Source organism: Cinclus cinclus, chromosome 4 (genome assembly GCF_963662255.1).
Source record: "Cinclus cinclus chromosome 4, bCinCin1.1, whole genome shotgun sequence".
Classification (NCBI taxonomy): domain Eukaryota; kingdom Metazoa; phylum Chordata; class Aves; order Passeriformes; family Cinclidae; genus Cinclus; species Cinclus cinclus.
This window is the reverse complement of record NC_085049.1, coordinates 47,938,943-47,963,913: the sequence shown is the minus strand read 5'-3', so window position 1 is coordinate 47,963,913 and position 24,971 is coordinate 47,938,943. Positions and strand designations below refer to the sequence as shown.

The 24,971-nt window shown below is 35.6% G+C and overlaps 1 protein-coding gene across 1 annotated transcript in view; it reads right to left on the bottom strand.

Moving 5' to 3' along the window:
• ZDHHC17 (zinc finger DHHC-type palmitoyltransferase 17) overlaps positions 1-24,971 on the bottom strand; it is a 65,973-nt gene that overhangs the window by 4,684 nt on the left and 36,318 nt on the right. Inside the window, exons 7-16 of the mRNA XM_062492047.1 lie at positions 23,800-23,962; positions 19,122-19,247; positions 17,748-17,890; positions 15,383-15,483; positions 8,441-8,565; positions 6,423-6,485; positions 5,255-5,348; positions 1,884-1,967; positions 1,327-1,484; positions 427-521 (exon numbers count right to left, since the gene is read on the bottom strand). Coding sequence (XP_062348031.1) covers positions 427-521; positions 1,327-1,484; positions 1,884-1,967; positions 5,255-5,348; positions 6,423-6,485; positions 8,441-8,565; positions 15,383-15,483; positions 17,748-17,890; positions 19,122-19,247; positions 23,800-23,962 — 1,152 coding nt within the window. The remainder of the gene's footprint in view (positions 1-426; positions 522-1,326; positions 1,485-1,883; positions 1,968-5,254; positions 5,349-6,422; positions 6,486-8,440; positions 8,566-15,382; positions 15,484-17,747; positions 17,891-19,121; positions 19,248-23,799; positions 23,963-24,971) is intronic.

Sequence of the window (24,971 nt, the reverse complement as noted above, 5' to 3'; positions counted from 1 at the left end):
GAGAGAAAGGGGAGCTACTGCACAGAGGAAATTCAGCAGCATAGTAACTATTACTCAGGAGGAAGTGCCCTGTGTGGAAATGAATGTCCAGGTCAACATAGACATGGCTGCAGTAAGCCACTACCTCTGGTCTGAGCATCCGCTTTATAAAGAGGATATTTATTTCCCCATCAACTCTAGAGTGAAATACAACCATTGCTGAAAAGCATGTTTCTCCTTGTTTATGCACCCTACACTATAAAACATGAATCATTTCCTTTAACTGGATAAAATGTGTGACTGTGAAAACAGCTGACAAGATTCAGCACTCCAAGAAGAAAAAATACTGTGAAAGTATTTAGATGTGTTTTTGTTTCAATGAACAACATGATTCAAATGTATGCAAGGCTACACAAATAAGAGATTTGTATATGCTTCAAAACTTACTTGAACGGGCTTTCAATAGATGTGGTTGTAACTTTAAAGTGCTTATATCTTCTTGCATTCATCCTTTCATTTGTAGTGATACCCAAGCAAGATATCTTAAGACAGGAAGAATAAGTAATTTAGCTCACATAAAAACATGCAACCAAGTACTGCACAAGACAGACTGAAAAAAGACCAAATTTACTGGTTTAAAGTCCTTCTTTTGACAAAAGAGTTTTTGACTGGGGAAATTATCAGGAGCAAACATAAACCATAAGATTTTGAAATTGATACATGTTGTAAATAATGAATGTTGTAAAAATGGAGGACAAAACTTAAACTCACTGAAAAGTTTTACCCCACTCTTAGAGGATAATTTCTATTTCCAGGAAATTTTCTGGGAAGACTAAGTCTCATGGTTCATTAATGACAAGCCATATTTCAAGGCTCTTAATATGACTTGTTTTTCCTTAGGAAGGATAAAGAAAACTTGGGTTTGGTCAGATTAGAGTACAATAATATGGTCTCAACTCACAGTGAAGCAGTGTAAGAAATTACTGCATCCTCTTTCAAGCTACCACTCCCTTTCTGTTAATAACATAAGCATTATAATAGATTGGCCCCACAGCTCTTATCCTCTATTAGTCTTTATTGCCTTTTTCTGGTCTGTTTTACCTTTTTGTCATTCTGAGACTAGAAAGCAGGAGGTAGGTACTTTAACCTCTTGCACAAAAAAAAAGGCCACGTGAACTAGAAATTAATTATGCCTAACACTGAGAGACAGCAGATATGTGCCTCCTGAAGCGACAGATTACACACTTAGTCTAGCACAATGAACATGAAAACTTAAATGACAGAACTATTTGATATTCTTATGTCACTCCCAAGACACAGCATTATGAGTGAAGTGCTCTTCCATACCTGATACATCTGACACATGAGTAACACAGCCACCCACATGAAGTGAAACACACTGTTTAAAAACATCCAAAACATCCATGGAGAACAGGTAGCAATCTGTGTAACATAGGTCCAAAATCCATCCTTTGTGTAACTTGTCTCACAGTGGAAACCCCAGTCTAGAGAAAAAAAAGAAAGCAAAAAAATATATGGAATATTTAAGTTGTTTATAGTACAGAAACATATAATGCCCACATTAGAATGTGTTAAATTAAATAAGAAAATGACAAGCACCAGAAGAGCTTTACTTGCTCTCTCTTCCTTTCCCAACTCCTTGAATACATAACATATGCACACACTTGCCTGTGATGAAGAAAAAAAGATCTAGGACAAGAAAAACATCATCTTCTACATTAAAATACCCAATATAGTCAAATATTAATGTGCAGTTCAATTCCAGGATAAAAATACCCAAAACCCTGATAGGGCAAAGACCTATAAAAATCCATACGAGGAGATAAAGTGCTTAGGAGCAATTTTTTAAAAAGCCAAAAAAAAAAAAAATCACATATACTCACAAGAGATACATCCGTAGATCATCCAGCAGATCATAAAAAGCAGGAAGAACAGGTATCCCATAAAATAGCGATGGTTCCCTGCTCCTGAAGTTGCACAACAGGGACCAAATTACTACACTTCCAGCAGCAGAAAGACAACATTACACCACAAAGTTTAATTGCTTGCTCTGAAGCACTGCTTGTTATGGCACATAGAAACATTACTCTACAATATGAAGCCACTATAACTTCAAGACACTGAAATTATCTGTTTTACTTAGAATTTTTCTTTTATTTCTCAGACCACAAAGCAACTTTTCTTTAATTTCCTGTCACATTATAACTGCAAATCAATAATAAATTTGTAACCTCTTTCATGAACTAATAAAATTATTGATAGACTATTCAGAGCAAAGTTGGTGACAGCTGTTGCAGAGCCCTTAACAGCCAAGACTTACACATCAGTAAGTATTTTTTAAGCCACTGAAAAACCATCAAACTGCAGAGTTCACTTTCTTAAAAGTACCAGAAATATGAGTAAATATACAACCTTCCTTGATAATAAGCTAACTCCCATGTTATGTTTGGATGCTTGATGAAGCTAGCTAAAAATAAAGTATCTAGTAAAACTTGTAGATCAATTCCTGTAACTGAACAGACAAGGCTGAAGAACCTAGCTATAACAATGAATGGGATAAAAATGACTTTGCTTTAGACAGAACTCTAATGCAAGAAAATTCAGTTACTAAAAGACTGATCTATTTTGAACAGTATTAGAGCTAAAAATATGCCTCTTATGAGAGTACATCATAATTCTGAAGTACTCAGCCTTCCTTCTGTTTGCAAAATATGTCCAGTGTTGCAACCTTCCAACAGCTCCAGGCTGTAAACTACACCCACAGAGATGTTAATGGGCTACAAAAGATTTGGCTGTCATCATTTACCAGCACAGCATTTACTTCTTTATTACGTCAAATGTTTTCCCTGCTAAAACAAGAGCATCCTCTGGAGGCAGAAAATAATCAAGTGCTTTTAGCAAGTGAGCTGAAAGACTGTATAAATAAGAGATGAGGAAAAACATACATATAACACAAGCTAGACTGAACATAAGACACTTCATTGAAAATCAAATAAGTTTCTGAAAACACAATTATGCTGTATTATTGCCTTCAATCACCTAAGGACATATGGGAAAGCGCTGGGAATGCCCCTGAAGTCCCACTTTCATTTGCATTCTAAATTTCAGAACTGTTAAGTTTCATAAAAGACATTCTATAAAGAACACAGAAGTTAAAAAGTGGCCTAGAGTCCATCTGACAGGCATCTCATGAGGTGCTTCTTTCAGCAACATCTTTAATGATACTAAACCAAATTCTGCGTAACAGGAAATCCGTATGTGTGAGGTAAAAAAATATATGTGCAGCATTTAAAACTATAAATGAAATAGTACAATCTTGATTGCAGTTTGAAAAGAATAAAAAGCTGTGGAAAAAGAAAATGGAGAAACTATATTTTGAATAAGACTAGGCAAAACACAGTACTGTGCTCTACAGCTGCCTCCTGGACTGGCAGGAATAGAATCATCCTCTGCACTTAAAATAAAGAAAAATAACTGTAAAAAAACATAATGCTATTTTGATACTCCATTTAGAAGATAAATATAATCACTTCTAGAGACTTGCTTGCTGTATTTTAACTAAAATCTTAAGGAAAACAATTTGCCCTAGTTGCCTATTCATTTATTTTTCAAATAGTCTCCACTTCTTGTCAACCTCTTCAAAATGGTAAAAAAATTCTAAGTCTCCCTTTATGTGCCAAGTTTTATCCCCAAAGGATTTATTTTAGAGTGTCTCTAAACACTCTTACAAGATTTCTCAGTCCTATCTTTAGCAACATTCTTATCCTTTTAACACATTCCACACACATCCAAATTCCACCTTTCAAGAAAGGCATGATTCATGTTTCCCTTTTTGGCAAACATATCACACATACTGTTTTAAGAATGGATTCTGTTTTGCAATCCCATGCTTAGAGTGACCATGTACCAATCTGAGACAGAGAAGCCATATAAGGTTGTTCAGACCATCACTCCCTCCAGTTCAGCTGCAGCTCCCATACCAGGATTTCTAATGCTTTTTCCCAGCATACTTTCAAGGACCCTAGTGTTTACTTTTACCTCCAGTTACCCCACTCTGTACACCACCACTGAATGATAAGATTCTACTTTTTCATTATCATGGTTACTTAAAAACCATTTGCTACACCTACCCTAATCCCATCACTCACAGACTCTCCCAACACACACAAACTAAGGCCTTTCCTCCCCCATTTGTTTTTTTGGGATTTTTTTTTTTCCAGTTACTGATTAAAATACTGGATATTTCTGTCCCATTGACACATACTCTTCAGTACTCCTGCAAACGTGAGCCCATGCTCCCCTGCCTGTCTGAATGAAAAATTTCTTAGCTTTTCATTGTAAAACATCTAAAATATAGAACAAAAATATCTCAGACAGCAACATCTGGAGGAAACAAAAAACAGAAGGGGGTGATATAAGTTGATCTCAATGAGATTTTAGAGATATTCTATTACAATTTAAATGCCAGGATCCACTATTTTACTCTTGATTTTCAGATCAAACTACTCTGATTATTCATTATTATATCTACTTGAAAGGACTACAATTAAACTTCTATGAACTGTCAGATGTCTGTGAACCTAGCCGTTAATTCCTCCCCAAGATTAAAGCTACCTCTGCTTGTTTCCTAAAAAAATTAAACATATGAAGCAAGCTGCACTCATCTCCTAGCTGAGAGGTCTTCAGTGCTCCCTGCATAATAATGGTTTTCAAATAAGTTTGTAAAAAAATATGACTGGGAATAGCAGCATTTAGAGACTTTGTATCTGTTCTATATCTATTAATTTCATAATCACTGGGGAGAACAAAAGACAACCTGGATGGTCAAAAAGAGGAGAATATCTCAATAGGAAGTCATTCTGCATGTAATGTCTATAATCATAACCGTTTTCAATAGGTATACTTTACCAATAAGTTACTGAATATTATTGGTCAAAATTAAAATTTTCATCCTACATAATGGATAATAATCAGTTGTGAAATTGCCACGTGCCTTTTCAGCAGTTAAGCTTTGCATATTTTCATTACTAAACTTTAGGTCAATAAAAATACATATGCAACCAACTGAATTAGACACAGAACAATTTTGAGGACAGGTATATAATAGACAATACAAATGAGAGAAATGCAGAGAATCACACGCAGAAGAAGAATTAAGCTCAATATTGAAAAGCTTTTCTTAAGAAGCCAAGTCACTTCCACTGTGTAATGAGGACAGGCAAAACCTAGCACAGCATTTTAGCAAATTACTCACCTACACAGTTCCCCACCCAGGGGCAGTGGTGATCAAACTTGGCTATACATCGATTGCAAACACCACAGTGTTTGGACCTCACTGGCTTCCGTATCTGTAACGGATAATACACATTTGCTTAGAAAGGCAAGTTATCCTGATATATTTTAAACTGAAGAAAACACAAACCCTCAATTGAAATGTAAATTGATTATGCTATTGTTAATTCCTCAGAGAACTTCAAACCTGAAGCTAATTCTTACAGCAATCCTAGCTATTTAGCTTAATCTACACACTCTTAACACAAACATCCTTACAGCTGCACTGAAGTTATATGCACATTACTTTTCTTATACAAAGAATTAATTTTTTTCATACAAAGTTCTTGTATCACCTCCAGCTATTGAGCTTTGTATAGCAACTAGCTTCATTTCAGCTTTTAACAATGAAAATATAGAATGAGCTTGAATTCCATGATTCTGTATCATTCATAACCAAGCTCTAACAAAGTTTTCAGGCTATTTTCTAAAGACAGAAATATGATTCAACGAGCAGAACTCAATGGAACTTAAAATGCTAAATTACTCCCAAAATTTTTTCTTGAAAGGTTATGTCTTGAAAGAAGTGGTCTCTGATATATATGTATATACACACACACAGTTTTTAAGAAGCTACATCTGTATATAATTTTCCAGCTTCAAATTTGGAGATACAAACATCATTCATGTTCCACATACATCAGAACTCTGCATTTTGTATTTGCTAGTTAACTTCCAAAGAAAAAGCACGTTATATTTGCCTTACAAAAATTAAGATTTCCCCCCCCGCTCCTGACAACTGCCAGATAGAGAAACACAATTTTTGAAAAAGGTATTTTACTAGAAGCACAATATAATTCTACTGCACGCTATGGAGGTAGTGGAATGTCACATGCGATTTTTCTAACTTGCTAGGTGTACAACCAACCAACGTGGTAGACATACTGGACACTTGAATTTTGACACGGGCAAGTTATTTCCACAGTGACATTTTTTTTTTGTCTCACTACTGCATTTTTTTTTTGTGTATATATGATGCATTATAAACACTGCTTAGACTAAATAGTTCAAATAAATTCTGCCTTTGAAACTGCAATAATAAAGTCAAGGAAAAAATAATAAACGGTGAAATTGATTTAAAAATATACTACCAAGCAGGTACTGCAGAATATACTGAGGTCCAGACTTCCTGTCTCTGCAAGTTCTACTATTGTCTGCAGGAAAAATAAAAATTAGAATTTAGCATATAAACAAATGGTGACAAGCATTTTTAGACCAGTGGCTGTGAGCCCTTCATTTCAAGTACTTTCTACACACAGACTCAATTCAGATGAAACTGATTTTGAATCTACTTCATTAAACCAATATGCATATTTACTTCTAAATTAATTCTGGCTTATACTTATTCATAGTCACCTAATGTGATTTCAGTGCTGCTGGCATGACTTTTGATACCCTGGACAATTTCACAATTAGTCCCTCTGATTTCAGTGGGAGTATAATATTATACTACAGACTAATGAAAGGATGCAAAAAGAATGTGCATGGTCTGACACTCACTGGAGTTCAGTATCGTCCACAAGCAAAATCCCAAACCTCAGGAGAACAGAACTGAACAAGAGCAGACGAACAGCGTTTAAATGTAAGTCTTGTGCAGACCCAGAACTACTTCAGTTAGATCCATATGACTGTGCTTTGCAAACTTTTGTGTACCTTCTATGCTTTTGAACTACAGGAAAATTTTATTTATTTATTCCTTCACTTGTTTTAAGAGTGACTTGGGTTGTTTTGTAACACAGAAGAAAGGACATGACATATTAAAAAACCAAACATCTGAAATTGTTGCTTACTACACATTTCTACATAAATGGTCATCTGAATGAATTTTAATATGGTCATCTGAAATGAATTTTCTTAGTTATTTCAAAGCTAAAGGCTAACTTAGCATTAAATACTTGAAGACAAATTATGAAAATGTTAGGAAGTGCTACACTGCATGAAGGTAACACACACATCCTATAGTGGTTCATACCCTAGTAATAGAATATTTTACCACGTGGTAAGCTGCAATGCAAGAATCCCAAAACATTCACAGCCATATGCATCTGTCTGAAGAAGTTGCATTTTGCAATTCCTACTCAGTTCAATAAGGCTTTTGGAACCACACTTGCCTACTTAAGCAAGTATGCAGAATCCAATCCAAATATCACAGTTGACTATTCTACTTAATTTAGTCCAGTTGAAGGAGAAGAATTTAGCTGGGAATTTACTTTGGCAAACTGTCAATAACAGAAATGGAATTTTCAGAGTAAATCCAAATCTGCACATTGAATAGAACTCAGCTACAACCTATTGCAAAACACAAAAATAATTTCATTTACACCATCCTTCTAATGGCTATTATATTTTCATTCCTATGTAAGGACATAATTCCAAGTGGTTTCATCTTGATCCACATAGGTCTTTTCACAAAAAACCATGAAGTAGAAGCTCAAAGCTCATTGTAGGTGGAACGTTGGCTTCTAGGAAACTTAAACAGAACAAAATGCTTTTGCTGCTTGTATAATTTTGGCATATTCAGAGCTCAGTCTGGCTGCTGAGAACAATACACTTAATTTAAAATCAAAATATGAGATGCTAATAATGATACAATGTCTTACATATCATTAGATCACCCATATCTTCTCTGACATCTATGCCAAAATAAAAGCCCACCACAAACTGCCTGGGGTTTTGGCTGTTTTAGCTTCAAAATGTTTGTATCTAGAAGTACCAGACTAACAAACGTAAAGAAAATTAGAGGTGTATGGAAGCCTGGAAAGTTTTCATGGAACTAACTCACACTTTTCCCATAATGGGCCATTTGTTTCCGTACAGCAAAAATCTGAAACTTCACATTTTATTTTTCACTTAACTGCTTTCCAGAATTTTAAAACTGAAAATTCAAGCTACAATTTTATTTTGCTACTCAGAATTACCAATATGCAATTTGTCACCAATTAAGACTTGAAATGCATTCCACATGTCAGAAAAACAAATCTGGGAGAATTTTCTACATTTTAAACCTTCGGTTATACAACTTATTGTAATGTAATGTACTGAAAAGTAAACTACTTTGATCAGCTGGTGGAAGGCTGTTGAAGAACAACTTCGTATCTCTTGGCTTTACCTTTTTCTTTTGTTCTTCTGTGGCTTTGATGATTCCTGGATCAGATTTCCAGGATTTTCCAAAATTGTAGAAAAGTGCAACACTATTAGCAAGGAACGGAAGATGTATAAAGAAAAAATTGAGATGTGTTTACAGTCAAGGAATCTCAAATGTAAAACTGAATTTTCTCTTGAACATTCTCACTGATAATTCTGGAATAAAATTTAACTACATTTAAATTTTAAACCAATACCCTTGAGTTACTATCTTTAGAATTAACAAAACTCAGCACTGCTGTCAGAACTAGCTTGGTACTTGGCATTTTCCATTGCTCGACCTTCAAAACTCACTTTTAAGAATGGTCTATTTCATAAGGTATTTCTAAAGCATTTATCCTTCTAAAGGATGAATAATGATAGTTCAGTTTTTGTAACTGTTTTCCCTTTAATTAAATTACATCCCATTAAATTTATCTTCTTAATAACTATTTCCTGTTTTCAGAATAAACATTTTGGAGCTCTATTTATAAGACAAACATTTGACTGCCTATGTCTTCAGTGGCTTGACATTCCTGTGATATCACAGGACAGGCTGTTTCTAGCCATAGAAGGAATTTTGCTGCAATGACCACCATTGCATGGAAATCATGTCCCAACAACACTTATCTCCAAGAAAGGTAGTGTCTGAGACCTGGTCCTGTAATAAGGCAATACACATATTTTGCATCACTGAAAGTTATTTTTAACATACTGATATGTCTAATACTTTAAAAACCCACAGGATTTATTATTCTCTGGAAGTGTTTATAAAATCACTTACCATAAAGACAGAAAATAACCATTTGTTTTAAAATACATTTCCTGCATTCAATGTCTTACCATGTAACATGCTAGTCTTACAGCACTTGATACTTCTTCAGAGAATTAAAGTATTTTTAGCAGTGATGTTGAAAAAAGCAAATACTTCAGATGTTTCTCTTCCACAAGGAGAATTATTCTCATAAACCTACAAAAGACCTGACAAAACTGACTAAAGACACTTGCTGTCAGCTGCCAGTTATAACTGCAAAAGATGCCCTACTTGACAAATCTGTGGCGGCAGAAGCCTCTACAGCAATATCCAAACAAAAAGGACACCTAGTCCTCAGTCAGAAAACACTACACACCCAAATTAGGCTAGATTTGAGTAACTTAGATACATTCAGATCTAAATAGCTTGTGATGCAAAAGAACCCTGAAATACAAACAAATACAAGTAGGTCTCATTTTTGACTTCTGAGATGCTAAGGAAGTCTCACTGTTCATGCGAAGTGTATTCCAAATAACTTCTGTTTTCCTCCTGTTGGGGCAAGGAATTGACTGTGAATTTCTAATTAAAAAATACTGGCAAGTTAAATTGAAATTTTAATAAATATCTTATATAGTAGAAAGTTAGTATCAGCTCACTAAATGCTGATAGATTTGTATCATGTAGTAACAAAATGTTTCCTGCAAGTTTATAATGGGGGAAAAAACATCAGCTATACTATAACCTAAACACTCACGGTTCTATTTTATACATTAGAGATGAAAAATTCTGACTTCAAAATTTACACAATCCAACTTCTTCCTATTTTTTTTTCTAAAGCTACCTGTTGCCAAGAATAAGCTGGAGTAACTGAATTGCTGGGCTAGAAAGAGACTTCATTTTCTTTAGAACACTAAAATAGTCGCTGCGTTTTTTACAACAGTGAAAACTGGTTTTCCATTAAATGTACCTTAATCAGACAATAATTACAAGCAATAAAGGTACAACTGGAACCAATTTTATGACCCATTTCCAAATACCATATGTCATGTCTAGACTTTTAAAGAAGATGTGGGAAAAGACGAAAACTGTTTTTATAACCTTAATGCTTTGGAATTGTTTTTCTACTAACTTAAATTTGGTCAACCTCTAACAAAGCAGCTGTCCATTGTCTCAACTTACTCCTCCCCCATTTTATTCCCTCAAACACAGACAGAACATTAAGAGATGCCCCACAGAGCCTGTTTTCCCTGTCCTTCACAGACAACAGGAAGGAAAAAACAAACATGTCCAATCTATCTTCAGTATCAAGGTATTTAAATGATGTAAATGAATCCGAGCCTTTGCGAGTGGCTATTTCTTGTCACTGGCTAATGAAGAGTGTTTAAACTTCAATACAGATGGCCACTCTAGAGGTATCTAAAATCATGATGAACTCCCTTCTGAAGTTTATTTCGAAAGGGATCTTAGCAACTTGCATCACAGACATCTCTCAAAACTCTCCTCTTGTAAGAAACCCTTGTAGGTTTGCAATAGCTTCAGTGTAGGGAATTGGTCCCCCAGAGAGAATGCCTCATTTTGTGATAACAACCTCATTTACAGCTCTACAAGGAAAAAGTACAACCCTATATTATTAATGGCTTCAAAATGCATAATATACCAGGCATTCACACCTCCTGCCCTGCCACCAATTTGCTCCTCTTTTATACAGTTTCCCCAGCTTTCATTGAGAGACAAAGCAGAAACACCCAAGAAACACTTCCTACTTTTAGTCCTGATCAATATCCCTTAATTATTAGAACAAGCACAAGATGTTGAAAATTATTCAGGAATTGGAACAAAAAAGAACATCTCATTAAAAAGAAATTTAAAACCAAACAAGCACCACACAACCCCTAAGTCAGGTACACATGGGATAAGTTAATTTTTCATTGTGAACTGTAGTCTGTTTAAAAGGCCCAAATACATGCAGCTTCCTGCTATCAGGCATCATACAAGTCTGAAATCAAGCCAAAATGCACATTTTAGACCCAGATGTGCCCTTTCACTAACCAAAAATACTTTTCTCCTACACAGAAAAATATCCAACCAGTGTAAGCTGTCAGAGATCAAATATATGCTAATAAACCTGCCAATTGACATAATCACAGCATCAGAGAATGGGTCAGGCTGGAAGAGACCTTGGACCTCTGGTCCAGCCTCCCCACTCAAGCAGGGTCACAGCAGAGCACACCGCACAGGAGTGCATCCAGACGTTTCTGGAATACATCCAGTGAGGGAAACTCCAGAAATCTCCCTGGGCAATCCGTTCCAGTGCATGCTCACCCTCACAGTAAAGAAGCTCCTTTTCATATTCAGCTGGAACTTCCTGTTTATCAGTTTCTGGCCACTGCCTCTTGTCCTATTGCTTAGCACAATTAGGAAGAGCCTGGAAACATTCTCTAACACACTCCCTTCAGAATCTTATACCCATTGATGGGAGTCCCCTCTCAGTCATCTGTTCTTCAATTTCAACAGACTCAACTCCCTCAGCTTTTCCTTGTAAGAAAGATGCTCCAAATCCCCAATTTGTAACAGCTGTACATCTGGATCTAAGAGTCCAGGCAGGTAACAGCAGACAGCTACATGAGAAGCCTCATTTGATTTGACATTTATTAGACAAAATCAGTTTGTAATTAACTGAAGTTATGCAAAAGCCCTCTACCTCCATTTCTACCTGACATAAAACTATCCCTTAGCTTGTAAATAAATTCAGTTATCCTTTCTCCTCCACCCTGGAATTTTTTAAAAAACCTTTTCACTTCAGAAAAAGTATTTAGACATGGGAACAGAAGTTCTGGACAGCTGGGCCCAGAGTTTGGATTTTTGGGGTCTTTGGTTCCTTAAAAACATGGCTGCTGACTTCTTTTTTTTCTGTATGAAGGCTTTTTGCTCTTTTCCTGAAAGTAATTTTGGTAATAACATTTTCTTAACTGCTTAACTGCACCAATTAACTTGCTACAGTTTTTAAAATCCTATACAACTGTACCAGCTTTGCAAAAAGACTGAAAATCATGACAAATTCTCTTACATCCAGTTTTAAAATGATCCCTAATGGAAAAAGTGGGCAATGTTTTCTTTAACCTGGACCTCATCAGTTGGTGAGATATATTTGAAATAAGACAATCAATACAGTATTAGTCAATGACAGGTTATTTTTAAAAATACAAATTTCCTTATATAATCTCACAATCGCAGCATTCCAAATAGGATGCAATGGCCATAACAGCTTGCTTACTGTACACTCCCATTTGCACCAAATGGAAGCAGAAGAAACAAACAAAAAAAGTGACTATTTTGGGTTACAGTAAACTCTTGACATCTTAGAAAAACAGGGCAGTGAAAGAATCTTTTGACATAAGCAGTATTTGTTCAGCTGGAACTGAAAAGACTGCATCAACAATCGAGATATAATCTTGGTAGGACACTTACAGGACACAAGAGAAAGTTCTACCTATAAATATTAATGAAAAAGTATGAAATGTTGAACTCTAGTCTCACATTATTAAAAGTGCAATTTTAAATAAGTTTTTTTTTTCCTTTAAAAATACAACTAAATTAAAACATAGTGACTTAGCATGTAGGATTTTTGAGGGCACTTTTGTTCCTACTCTGCAAACACTAGAAAACTAGAATACACTAATGGAGCAAGATATAACTATCCTTAGTTACAGGCAAAATATAGTTACAGGGATGCAGCAAAACAGTGGCAGGAAGGCATAGGACCCTAAACTCATAAATAGACTCAAAATCACACAGATCATATTCCACATTCCCTGCAAGAATATGATTTCTACTTTATCAAATACATAAGACTCAGAAGCTGCTGAGAAAAATCCAATAGAATGGAAACATTTACAGAAAGTTCAGTACATTTTCAATATTGACTTTTTGAAAGACACATCATTAAACATTAAAATTTAGAGACTTATTTTTCATGTGACCACGCTGAAATTCAATAAAATGCACTGCAAATCCTTGGTTTTCTTTTTCTTTATACATTGAATTAACTGCCCTTTTCTGTCCCATTAGGATTAACCTCACAATAGTCGATGATCTCCCAGATACCTTTAATATACCTAAAAGAAAATTCTTACCAAACACCTATATGTTAAAGTTGCACTCGCAGCTATTAAGATCTTTATGTTATTTATAATATAAAGTTCCAGTAAAGCAATTCCTAGCAGTTAAGGTCAAAAATTCTCTTCCCCAAGCAAGAGACAGTCAGAATTTGTGATAACTACCAGGATGGGTTTTATCACTTGAACACCACAAAGTATAAAGTAGTACCCTAGTCTGCTGTAAGCAATCATATAAAGCTGTAAAAATACAGGAATTCTTCATCCAACTACAATGCTGTGCCTCATGCTATAAAAATAGAGAAGGCATGCTATTTCTTTTTTGCAATAGAGCTACAGGGCTATTTTCCAGAAGAATGAATTTGGAATCTTATTACAAAGACTTCCAATTAAAAATCACCAATTAAAGGAAGATGGCCTCGAGCACCTGGGACTCTAAAACTGCTTGTCAGAGAATTGTGTAAGGTCTAATGAAATTAATTAGTAACTGAAGGTCTTAGACCACTACTTCTGTGTACAAAAAGACTGTTGCAAAAGTTGTGACACACCAGCTTGGGACAGAAACAGGACGGTATTTTATTGACATTCTGAAGTCAGCTTTTATTAGGATAATTGTCTATGCTTCAAGTGAAAATCTAAGACTATTCTATGACCAAGAAAAAAAAGCCAAACTTCAAGCTATTTAATCAGAATAACTAACAGAAATAAAAATCTAAGCAAGTTACAAGTTGGTAGAAATATGAATGAAATATCAACTTCAGGATAAAAACCTCGCAATTTGCCAATTTTAAGGGACAGCTTTCTACATGAAGATACACACAATCATCAACTTGTATTGGTTGTGCAGCCATTTTAATGTGGTCAAGGACTGTATATCAAAGTTGCACACATTCTCCGATGAAAAACTAATATAATATATATTATATATATATATAAAATATATAATTTCCAAAATAATGTTATATTAGCACAAGAAAGAATTTCACAGTACCTCAACATTTGCAACCCAAAACACATAACAGCACTGGCTAACATAAGCTTCTATTTCTAACTACTGTTTCTTAAAATCTTTCTCATATTTGTTTTGTACTCACTTTTCTTATTCTGCAGTTTCTACTAAATTTGAGTAAAAACATAAAAAAATCAGACCAGGCAGAAAGACTGGTAGCAGGACCAGCATTTCTAAATAACTGTTTCAAGACATACTTACACAATCTTTTTTTTAAAAAAAACAAAACTTAACAGCAACTAGATTTTAATTTTTAAATGTAAAAAAAAAACATATTTTTTTTTAAACATGCTACAAGCCTAATATCCAGTTGCATGCGACTGCTACTCATAACAGTATATTTCTACTTTGTTTTCTTGACTACTGAAATTAGAAAGTAGTTTAAAAATTTGAATCTATTTCCTTGCCATGGAAAACTAACATTCCTCACTGAACTCTGAATCAATTTCTACCTCCATGAGTAAAGGAAATTCATATCTAGACAGAAAATCAAATCCACAAAAATGTGGCAATACACTGAATCTCTATAATCTAGTATTGTCAATATACGTATTTTCAAAATAACTGAAAATATAGTTATCAAATGTATCTAAAGTTTGTATAAAATGGAATTTCCAAAATCTTTAGGAAGATCTAGCTATGAAACTAATTCCACTGGAATTGATACAGACCATAAAGAGCCTACTGTTCTTCAGAATAGTGTCTAAAAAATGCAGTCAACTACATTGTGTCACCTCACAACCAGAGAATATTTTACGAAGTTGCTAACATTTCCTCCACATAGGAAGTTGGTAAAGCACAGGAAATCCTGCAGACTACTAAGTAAAGTAAGCAAATTTTGAGAAAAATCTTCTACTTATCAAAGCACAGCAATAGTGTGCACATTTTTAAAGCAATAGAACAATTAACAGTAATATAAAAAGCAATGTTTAGTGGCGATTCCTTTTTAAAAACTTTATTAGCTTACTTACTGTTATATGTAGGATATAACTGTGTAAATCCTCATAATACAAACATGAAAAAAACACTACTGTACATAAAAAAGGATATCATTCCAAAACCAGAAGAACCATGTCACATACATCCAGAATTTTGTTGCCAAATATATTCCAAGAGGCAGTGCACTGTGCATGGAGTGATCAAAGAATGACCTGTAATGTAGGAACAGCGTCACACGATAAGTTTCGATTTTTAAAATGTAAATCCTCAACTACTGCTTCAGGAATAAACTTCCTATTAAAAGATGTACTATATGGGGTATTGCAAAATATGCCATAAATACATTTTCTTCACTTTTCTGTTCAAAGCTCCCTAGAAATTCCCTTGTTTCAACCTGCCAAGACAGGCAGAATAGGTAAATGCTCATACCAAAACTACACTGTGAAAGCAGTTAGGAACTTGTGAAATTCTTAGCAACATGGATGGTGGTTGCAAACTGTATTAATTTTTGAGATTCCAGTGCTAAAGACACTTTGGAAACTCATACAATGAAAACTGCACGTTAAAATTATTTCACTAAGAAAAAATCTTAAGAGACCTTGGTGTTATCAGCCTATATACTTGAAATATTTCAGAGTATTCAATATTTTGCTTCTGCTACAGTTATCAATAGAAAGGTGGAAAAAAAATCCAGACTAATTAATTTCCCACATATAACTACATTTGCCCAGTTCTAAGATAAAATGCTGCTACATTAATTTAAAAAAAATTAAGACATCAGAGTTATTTTCATTTTCTTAGACTTTTGCATTTTAAAGACTCTTCTGAATAAAGCTGAATACAGCAAGACAAAGCAGGTGAATGACTAGGCTACTCCATATTCAAGAAGACATTGCTGAGAAACCTATGGAAAGTGACACTCTAAACAACTAACCTCCCTGAAATAAAATTTCTGCGTCATCTGCCTAAACATCCTGATATTGATCCATTTTGCTTTTTGTGCTGGTGATTCCCTCAGGGCTGCCACAGACAAATGTGTGCAAGGAGTAGTTTCCATTTCACTTCTTTATTCCCTTACAGTATCTCTCTTCTCTAGTGGAAGCTCCTTAGGTCTTTGGAGAAAACCCTGTACGGAACATGAGCTCATTTGATGAATAATAAGCAAATATACATTTGGACACACAGTAGTTACTCTGCACTAATCTTTCTTTCAGTGACTTTTGTGCATTTTTGTGTGTGTGGAAGTAGGGAGGAAAACACAGCTAAGCAGAGCAGCTAAAATTCTGCAGGGAATGAAAATACTATTAGAATAACAGCACAAGTTTAATTCAAACCTGGACTTCATCAAAAACACTTCATAAATGATTTATACTAAATATTAAGCAACAGCTATGAGAAAATAAAGTTGTTAAGCCTGAAATCATGTCAGTTAGGCCAAAAAAATAAAACTTAACAAACCACAGATCTTGAGAGATTGGAAAAAATACTGTCCTTCCTTTCTGTAGGAGGCACAGTTGAGGATTTGCATTGGCAAATAGTTTTTTTGGGGGGAGGAGGGCAGCAAACTGTACAGCCTCAGAGGTGACAAAAAGACTAAACATCATCACCAAGATCCTGCAAAAACTTGATAACCTTTCACCTCTCTCCTGGTCTAAGTTCACTAAAATCTTCTGTACTTGGTTTAAGGAGCAGATATATTTTCCTCCTTATATAGAAAGAAAAGAGAAGCAAGTCATTCTAAACAAGCATGTTATGCAACCCCAGAAAAGCAGAAAGCTCCTAAGCACAACAAGTTCTCCTGTCTTGGCTACACATGATATTGAGAAGCCAAGGAGAGATGATGTAGTCGACAGATCCACTGGAGCATGACTACATGTATGTGTGAGTGTATATTCATTTGTAAGTGCATTTCCAGACATTTAAAGTAAACATAAATACAACCAGAAGTGTTTATGATTGGGTAACAAGATGCACAAAAGACACTATTAGAAAGCAGCCCTTTTCTCTAGTCACTTCTTTCCACAACAACAAAAGCTGCAAAATCTGATTCTGACTTAATTTCTTTCTATAAATCTCTTTAGGCACCTTTGTGCATTTAAATTATTAGAAGAAAACAGCTTTAATAGTACACTTGCACATTGTCTTTTTTACTTTATAGTAATCTTTCCATTGCCTGCTTTCTGCAATATTCATGCTGCTAACTCTTTGTAGACAGACATTCAGCACCCTCCTCTGGATAATGACTGAATTTCTGTTCTGCTCTTAGCTTCTTTTAGCTCAGTGGTATTCACCCAAGGTAATTCCATGTTTCACCAGACAATAGAGCATTACAGGAGCTATAGCTGCACAAGATCTTTTGCAGAAATAAAGACCAATTCCAACAAATGGAAATTTAAGGTTATCTATCCAATAGAGATTCCAGCAAAATAATTCTTGCATGCACACTAAACAGACTGTGTCCCAGTAAAATACTTACTTTGAAAGAAACTGTACCATAGCCCAAACGCCACCATACATCAGCCCTTTAATGAGCCAAGAATCAATGTCTAGGTCTGCTATAAACCCAACCAGCCAAATAACTAGGAAAGGAGTTCCCAGCATCACCTTCTGACGAAATTCCTATATAAAAACAAACACAAGTAACTCAATTTTTCAGGAAGAGATTGTATAATAAACAGGATAGTTGCAAAAACTTAAATTTTCAGGAAGATTGACAGTGGGGGATAAAACTTGATAAATTTTTCTTATTTCCTGTCTTTACACACCTCCAATGAATTTGCACGGAAAAGAAACATTCCCAAAATTATATTACAAATCAGTAACTCTGTTTTAGAACTGTCTTCTAGAGACTTTGCTGCTAATCCAGAATCAAGGCAACATTAGCTGTTTTTAAAGAATTTGTGTTTGAACTGCTGCACTGCACATAACAATGTCAGTAAATCTTCATTACTCATGCAACTGCAGTTTTTAAGTCATACTGAAGCATCTATGAATAAACATAAGACCTTCTTCGTCTTACACTGTGTGGATACAATTCCTGATGAGAGCCCTGAACTCTTTCCAAATAGCTAAAGCACAGTGACCTGAAATGTACAAACCACTTCAGGTCAATAATCACTGCATTGTTACAGTGCCACAGGGTGTAGCAGTACTTTGAGCATCTTGATGCAATATATCTTTAATTTTAAAAATTTTAACAAATCAGTGGTAGCAACACTTCATATCCAGCACAACACCCTGCCTGTTGATGGATACTAAGAAGAAAACATGAACTCTTTTTAAACTAGCAAACAGTAGGCAGGAGGACAGTTCTTCATGCCAGAGCAGTATGTTAACCCTTACATCCTCATTTATGGCTTCTTCCTATCTGCAGTATTAAACAATACTCTGAGAAGCAAAATGCCTCCACATTACAGATTTATGTATTACTTTATATTGTTAAGACTGACTGCTTCTTTCATTCAACACAATAACAGTAAACAATACATAATTGGAGAAAAGATCAGAGTTCAGGATACCCAAAATGCTTCTTTCCAAACTATCTGAGAGTCAGCTTTGGAACATCTCAGCTAGCTCCAACAATATGAGACAGGACGATACTTTCCTAACACTTGCTCTTAGTTAGCACAAAAACTAAAACTGATTGGAAGCTTAGGGTTTTATTTCCTCCTGCCCTAAATAAAGCACCTTTTTTTTCTTTTGCAATTACTTCGGTCATAATAAAAAGGCATTCCATAAAGCTGAAATGTGGGGAAACCATAATCCTGAACTTCTTTTAAACAAACACACAGGTCCCTAAACCAAGAGCAGCCGTAAGATTGATTTACACAAGTGTTACACTACTACTTACCTTATCTGCTTTTAGTTTTCTCAGAAAGGATGGACTATCATACCCCTTTGCCTGTCTTGCTTCTTGTAAATGATTGATCATCCAAACATTCTTCCTCTGTTTTGCAAGATCAAGTGGTGATTCTCCCTGTCAAGAATATAAATGTGGGAAACATCCGATTTAAAAATAAAATGCATTTGGAGCACTTCTGAAACAGAAGATTGGCTGTTAAAGCCAACACATTTTAAATCAGTTTAACTACATTCTGGCATACTTTTTGCTCTGCACCTTACTTGACACCAAACATCATTCATTCCTTTCGGTTTTTCACTCTCTCATAACTATACAAGTGTGGACAAGTTGCATATTAAGTGTATGATCCTGACAAGATGTATGTCCTGACAGTAGTAACTGTTGCCTTTGCAGAGAACAAATCTATGTTCCACCATTCTACACACAGTCTACTAGTCTGTAAATGAAAGACTGTGCTTCTCCCTCAGCTATTGACAGGCAGCAGAAATCCAGCAAAGAATAAGAACTTGTGACCCACTGGATCATGGAAACTCTCCCAAGTCTAAAGCCTATCTTCTTAGTTAATTCTCTGCCATTTGGCAGACTGAAGTTTCTAATATTATGGGATGCTTCTAGGTTTATTTTTTTTCTACAAGCCTCATGTTCTTAGGTTCATTTCAGCTACAGAAGTCCTAGGAAGAAAACACAGAAGAACAAACTGAGTGCTCATGTCCAACTTATTTCAAAACTCTGAGCTTTTACTCTGAGTTTGTTTCATGTATTTTGGATGCTAAGCCAGCAATGGCTCATGTTTTTATTTCCATAATTTCAGAAAGGACTAATAGATGAAGCAAAAGAGAAACACAGAGTGAAAGATACAGGGACCAAAGGTGCCTACCAAACTGATTTGATTTTACTGCTTTTTAAATATTTAGGAAGAGAGCTAAATGAAAAAGTTATTGACTTGGTCTAAAATTATAGAGGAGGCAAGAGACAACCAATTGCAGGTACCTCCAGCTTCAGTTTTGCATTTGACTCTTCCTCTCTTCTACTGGAGTTAACTCCCCTCCTAAACAAATCATTCATGGAGGCTTGAAAAATGGCTGAATCCTCCATCGCTCGGCCCCCTCCTAAAAAAAAAGTGAGACAGGTACTAGAAACTGAAACTACCCAGAAAGGGCAATAATTACTATAGACAGAAGTGATTTCAAAGACTAAAAACTACAGTCAGCTATCTGTATCCCACAGAAAGACAATGGGAACTGAGTACTTAACTGTCATCTCTGCTTTTGAAGTCTTGCTCCAAATCTTTAGGAGAGTAAATAGCATAGAATATAAATTATGAGGTAAAGCTTTCTACTACTTAACAGGACCTTTCACACCTTCTGTGTGAGAAGTTTAACTAGCAAAATCAGTTAGAAAAGAGTAATTTCATGACTTAACTTGGCTTCAAAGTTATTTAGCTGTATGTCTAAAAAGACTAAATTAACTCTATTCTCAACAGAAATGCCTCAAATCAAACTATTGCTGCCTGTTTCAACACAGGTTTAATAGCACCCTGAATTGTTATTATCTGGGAAACTCCAGAGATGCTGTTGTTTTAGTATCACCTTATATATCCAGACTGTAAAGATTACCTGTGGACAAGCAATCCCCTCTGGGAGTTGATCTCCCAAGTAAATCCTGAAGTTGTCTTGGGGTCCAGCTGAGCATCCCTTCCACTAGAGGGCCATGAGACACCTAGGAACTGCCTAGATAAAAAAATTGAGGGAGCTTTAAAGATGTCTTTGACTATGCTTCTCATCATTGGGCCATTTTAATATTTTCCTTGTCTTTACAGGAGTAGTGGAGGTCTAACTTGCTTAAATTTTTTTTAAAAAAATCTATTGGGGAACTTAAGCTAGAAACACACTTAAGATTGTCAGCAAGCAATAAGGCTTCAATAATATATATTTAAAGTATTTAGATAGAAAAAATAATATGAAGAGTCATGACGATGGGAACTGCACATGTAGACTTCCATGGACAAGCCTAAGATACACTGCATAATCAAGAAACTACATTTAAAGTTCAATAAATTATTCACTTACAGATTTTTTAAGAAGTTCTTTCTTAGATCATAAGAGCTCTTTCAGGTCTCTATATCTCTCTACTAAAAAAAGGAGTTTCTGCTCATACTTCAATAAAATTTACAAGTTCTCCCCAGGTCCCCAGTGATAACCTGTCACCCTGGGAAATCCTGTCTTCATCTACCCAATCTATCTACTGGTGTGACAAGACAATTTCCTTAAGAAAAAAATACAACCAAACAAAAAACTCCACTCCACTTTCATTACTGAAAAGCAGCTTCCAACTCTAACATTAATCTAGTTCTCAGAAACAAAAAAAAACCATGTGTCTTACTACCAAAAGGAAAATACTAATTTCTTGTTGCAGCATAATAAAAAAAGAGGGTAAATAACAAAACAGGACTAACACACTGTTTGTATTGAGCTTTGCTCTAGAATAGGAGTGCTATTATTCAAATACTTCACAAACCATCATGCAAAGCAAAGAACACTTTATTGAGATGACTGGTCCCAATTTGTTCCAAGCCTAGGCAGCCAGCAGCACATGCCTTTCTAACACAGACTGACTTAGAGCTGATAACAATAAAGCCAAAGCTCAACATCTAATATTTCAGTCACTTCATCATCTGAAGATGAACAGCTTTCAGCCAATGTATTTCTTTAATCTCAGCTGTTCTACCACCATTCTCGGTCAGTTCCATTGGCTATCTGAGAAAAGGACTTCACTACATAGTGCTGCAGAAATCTGGAACTGACTGCAGCAGAAAGAAGCCTTTCACAATTCCTCTTATTTATGAGGAAACATGAGCCAAATAATTAGTTTTTGGCTCAAAGAAAACTTTTTTGCTGGACAGTCAAAGGAGGGGCATGAAACTGAGTTTCTATTGACCTTAACAACCAACTAAATTTTTGTATTTCCCATATATTTACTACCACTTAAATCAGCATCTGTTATAAAGTCACTGGCTAGATGGCAAAGCTGCCATTGCTCAAATAATTTTGACCCTCTGAAGATCATAAAGACCTGAGAATGCATGCAAGAAACCTAGACTTCACTGCAGAAGATAGGCAGTGAAACCAGACATGTCTTCCGGCATGACTGGAAAGATACCATGATCCAGCAGGTTCAAAACCCTATTTTCCTACTGACTGCTGCTGTCTGTCAATAAAGAAGGCAAGACCATGAACTACTTCTGGCTAGCAGTTACCTTTTCATATAGCCAAACACAGAAATTTTTGTTTCAGATTTTTAAGAGTCCAGAAATGTAGGCAAGGTGATGACTTTAAAACTCTTGTCACACTAATCAGTCTGTCAAGAAAAGCAAGGTATGACATACTGATTTTTTTCCATAAAAATACCTTAATTTTTTACCATAGACAGCATAGGAAAATAGCTTTTCAACACAAGTGAGACTAGAAGCATAATTCCTCCACACAATTGACCTTACAGATCAGAAATAATTAATATATATTCACCTCAGTGCATGCAAGAGGCTAGATGATTTATTTTAAACATGTATAAAGGTGATTTCTTCTAATTAGTTTTTATCCATGAATATGAACATTTCTTAAGTGGATGTAGGACCTAGAAAGCTGCAGCAAGATTTGGCTGCTCCCTTAAAAAGGCCGTTACATGCTCTTCAAGAAACCTGATGGGTACTTTTTTAAACATATATATATATATATATATGTGTGTGTGTGTATATATGTATATCACTTGTGGCCAAGCAAAATAGGCCCTGGCCATCTTAATCAGTAAGAAAAATGGCAAAAGGACAAATAAATTAAGTTACAGCTGTGTTTCAAGCATAGCCACTCTGCCTGTAACACCCTAAGCGGAAAATACACAGTTTCTCTTCAAATGTTTGTAAGAGATTTTTTTTTTTCTAAAAGTGAATTCTTCTCTGACACCACAGATGAAACAGCTTGGGTAGCAAAATGCATATAATTTGATTATACAGAGTATCTGGAAGTAATGGACAAAACCACATTGCAAAGGCTTCCAAGGCTGGAGAAGCTCCAAGTTATGGCAGAACTTTTAAGAGCTGTTTTGCTGGTCTAACATAATACTAGAGATGGGCTGTGTTAGTATAGAATCTAGATTCATTGTTAAGAAATTCTGGCAATCGGGCAAGTTAAGTTCACATGCAAAAAAAAAGGAGCCCATTTGCTTATTTTACTCCAACTGGCATTTTCAGGCCTCCAATTTCCTTACTGGCACTGGGAGACCAACCAGAGCTTTTGTCAGCTGTCTGCATAGGACTGTCTCACATTTCACTCCAACCAACAGTCACCCCAAATTTTCACTATTCAGTCAGGTTTCCAATTCTGCATCCAAATAGACTGCCTGCATGAATACCAGTGTAAGTGCACACCCCACTCCCCTATATTTTTACATAAACATTGTTACAGTATTTACTTGAATATCTGTTATGGTGCAAATCTAGTGGTTATGCATCACTGTTAAGAAAACAAAGCCAAATGACACATTAGTGGCATTGCTTTTGCTCCATCTTCGCAATCCCATTATATCCACAAAATAACCTATTCTTGAGATTTATCATAGGCTCTTATTTCTGCCTCAAACCACTTACAATTAAAACAGACCAAACATTTACCTTAATATTTTGAGCATCAACATTAGCTCCAGCTTCTAAAAGAAGACTAATAACTGTAGTATTTCCTGCTAGCACAGCCCAGTGCAATGCTGTGTTTTTGTGATATTTGTCTCCCAGATTAACTGAAACGTTAAATGTAAGTAGTAATCGTGTTGGATCCACACTAGAAAAGAAAATTCTTGTTAGATCTACAGATAAACTGAAATACATCCCAACTTCTTGTTGATGCATTCAATTTCTATGAAGATCGTTGATCAGGTACACTGTGTAATAACAAAGCAATGTTTTTTGCTGCCCATTATAAATGACTCAAAATTTCTTCCCACCAAAACCAACCACCATTCTCTTGACTTTAAAGGATCTCCCTAAGACAGCTCATTCTGGGATATCAAGAAACATTTGTTCTACAACTCTAGTTTCATGTTTACCAAACTCTAACACCACTAACAGATTTGTAAAAATATGCACATGATTATATACTTAAACAGTGAAAATTAAAAACATGTTTCCACTTCACAATCCAGAGGATGAAAACAAAGCAGTACGAGAATACTGATAATGGCAGGTATTGGTAAGAGCTAGTTTGTCTTCCTCCCAACAGTTGGTGAAAACAGGCCCTTCCAAACAGGAATCTAATTCAAACATTTTTTCTTTGGAGAAGCATTATTTTTCATCAGTTTTTTCCAATCATCACCATAAGAAGGATTAGTAAGCTCTTCTTCAAAGTACCTTCTCTCTTGAAAAAGTCACTGTACTGGGTTTGGCTGAAATCAAGTTAAACTTCTCCACAGTAGTTCCTATGGTGCTATGTTTTGGATTTGTGACCAAAGCAGTATTGATATCATAGGGATGCTTTAGCTATTGCTTGCACAGGGCCAAGGCCTCTGCTGTTCCTCATGCTGCCCTACCGTGAGCAGACTGGGGTGCACAAGGAGCTGGGAGGGGACACAGCTGGGACAGCCAACCCCAACTGACCAAAGAGATCCAAAATTGCACGGCAGTGTGCTCAGCAATAAAAGCTGGGGAAGAGAAGTAGAAACCAGAGGACATAGAGTTACAGCATCTGCCTTGCCCAGTAACTGTTACAGGTGACAGAGTCCTGCTGACCTGGAAATGGCTGAACTTCTGCCTACTGATGGGAAGTAAGAAATTAATTCCATATTTTGCTTTAT